We start from the raw sequence: 2,500 nt of genomic DNA, 5'->3' as shown, positions 1-2,500 counted from the left end.
CAACGCGACGGAAGATGATGCCAGCACAGAATTGTACGTAGAACCTACGCTGGAAGAGGATGAGAAACGTGATGCTGTTCGCGATATTGAATCGGATGATCCCGAAAGCGATCCGGAGGATGCGACGGTAGATCGCAATTCGCGACAGTATCGTATGATGATGGTTCGAAAGATGCTCGATGATGCGCGCAGCGTTCGCTCGTACTCTACCACGGCCAGCACCATCGCACCGTCGCTTGTTACGGGGCGTATAAAGGGCGATTTGCAGGAGCGTCAAAAGCGCGACCTGAAGAAACGGTGCGTACCAAAAGGTGAAGCCAGTGCAGTCCGTCGAATGCGCAAAGATAATAATGCCGTGGTTAAAGAGTACCGGGGATGGGATTTTTAAGCTAATCGTCTGCACCTTCTGTGTACCTTCTTGTATGAATATATTAACTATCGAAAACGTCTGACGTCTTTTAAATACATTTGGTTTATTATATTCTGCTTTTCTTAGAAATACTTTTCCTAAACATTTTACTCTTTTAAATGCACAAATAAATAGTATGCTATCAGATCCTATCAATTGCTCGGTGACAATAGTAATCAATCTATCAGCCACAACAATTTGAAATCTTCGTTTCGCACACAGTCAATCGCAAACAAATACTGAACCAAGAAACAACGGCTTCATTTAAGATCAGTCTTGTACTTATGTTTTCTTCGAAAAATCTAAATTTCGTTCATGCCAGCATCGCTCTGGGAATGCACTGTTACCAGATGCAGCTGGTATGTTCGTTCGGAACGGAAATTTTTCGCTCTTCTATACCGTGCGCCGTGGTGAGATGAGTTACGAGAAGATGTTGCCTTTTGAAAACGCGAACACAGTGTGTACAGGGAAAGCGATCGTCAACGTGATGATCGGAAATATGTCTCTGGAACTCGCTCGGATCTAGAAACCTGAGCCGACAATCGCGAAACGAACACTGGAGCAGCAGGATACGAGTGTCGGCTGGATGGAAGGTTTCGATGTGCGCGAGTAGGCGTTGTTTCGTCCGGCACGTCGTCAAGCAGAGTGGACAACGCCGGGATGCTAATGGCTGTTGGTCTGCTTCCCGTTCACCCTTCGTCAGCGCCAGTACATCGGAACCTTCTGGTGGATGGCGTTTCTCGTGGAAGTTCTTCAAATACAGTGATGCGAACGGCATCGAACAATAGTGGCAACGATGCGGTCGCATTCTGGCGTGCGTTTCCAGGTGAAACAGCAGATAGATGTTCCGTGGAAAGGATTGTTCGCAGAGTTTACACTGATGCTGTTGCTGGCCATGCTCGTGCTGGCGAACGTGCTGCTCATATGGTTCCGCAAGGACATACAGTTTACCGCAAATATCGCACACCAGCAAATGCTGCTCGGTATCATCGGAAATCGAAACGGCAGGACGCTGCTGGGCGTGATGGAACTCTGCCGTATGCCGCTCGAATGCCTGACTATCGGAGAAACGTCGCTCGCATAGGTTACATTTATAGGGCCGTCCAGGTTGATGATAGGCAAGGTGACGATTGAGATTCATGACCGTCCGATAGTGAGTCCCGCACAGGTGGCAGTCTTGTGGAACGTCCAAAAAATGTGCTGGAAAGTGATTGACGAGCTCAATGTCGTTTTGGAAGCTCGTTTCGCAAATGAAGCAGTGATGCTTTGGTTCCTGGAATGTTTGATCCTCTGTTTGATCTTGCTGGTCTCCTGGAAGTTGCGATCCACACAACGACGGCTCAGCTGTTGCCACGGTTACCGAAGGGTTATGGCTCATAGTAACGGCTGATGGAATATTCTGCTGCGCCGAACATGCGTTCGCCATTTCCTGACCATCCAATCGAGCAACTTGAGCATTTAGCTCTTCCATCAGTGTCCCAGTGGACTGTTGGACGGGTGTGGCCCACTCCGTTTCTGCTGCTGTCGAATCACTCGGTAAGCCATCGATCACTCCCTCCGATCGTACGTACACTCCGAAATCTGGCATGTAGTAAACGGAATCCTCAAATACTTGGCCCACGTTACCACTGCTAGCTGTATCTGGTTCGTCTACTCCAACAATCTCTACGATATCTTCATCGATACTGTAGTCTTCTTCGATGAGGTCCTCGAACTGCATGTCTACCGGACTAGGTTCCAACTGATCTAGGGACTCCTGAAGCAGTTGCAAGAATACACGGTTGCACTCGCGATACTTCAGGTACAGCTCGTACATCGACACCAGCGAAACGATGCACGGTGAGCAAACGTTCTCGTACGCTGATCCATCCTTTACGATCTCGATTCCCAAGCAATCGTGTGCCATCTGTGCTACGACAAATCCATTCGCGATGCTGAAAATCGAAACGGTCGCTGTTTCGGGACCAGCCTGCAAACACAATCGGCACATGGCCGGATGTAGTACGGCCCCGTCCACTGCCATAACGAATTTCTTGGTAGGAAGGCCGTATCTGCACAAAACACCGAACCACTTCCTCCGTCCATTTAATC

The 2,500-nt window shown here is 48.8% G+C and overlaps 2 protein-coding genes across 2 annotated transcripts in view; one reads left to right on the top strand and one right to left on the bottom strand.

Annotated features, from left to right (window-relative positions):
* Positions 1-448, top strand: part of LOC126571721 (uncharacterized) — a 1,955-nt gene extending 1,507 nt beyond the window's left edge. The window contains exon 3 of the mRNA XM_050230483.1: positions 1-448. This exon is cut by the window's left edge and continues 1,063 nt beyond it. Coding sequence (XP_050086440.1) covers positions 1-388 — 388 coding nt within the window. The 3' untranslated portion in view covers positions 389-448.
* On the bottom strand, positions 429-2,481 carry LOC126571720 (zinc finger protein 180-like). Its single transcript, XM_050230482.1, has one exon. It carries the CDS (start codon positions 2,430-2,432, stop codon positions 753-755), a length of 1,680 nt encoding a protein of 559 aa, XP_050086439.1. The 5' UTR covers positions 2,433-2,481; the 3' UTR covers positions 429-752.
* Between the last annotated feature and the right edge of the window lie 19 nt (positions 2,482-2,500).

The sequence above is a fragment of the Anopheles aquasalis genome, chromosome 2 (assembly GCF_943734665.1).
Source record: "Anopheles aquasalis chromosome 2, idAnoAquaMG_Q_19, whole genome shotgun sequence".
NCBI classification, from domain to species: Eukaryota; Metazoa; Arthropoda; class Insecta; order Diptera; family Culicidae; genus Anopheles; species Anopheles aquasalis.
The sequence above is the reverse complement of the archived record's forward strand: the minus strand, read 5'-3'. Positions and strand labels throughout refer to the sequence as shown.

Bases quoted from the DNA above. Each gene is read 5' to 3' on its own strand.
- LOC126571720 (XM_050230482.1), bottom strand. From the start codon at position 2,432: ATGGCAGTGGACGGGGCCGTACTACATCCGGCCATGTGCCGATTGTGT.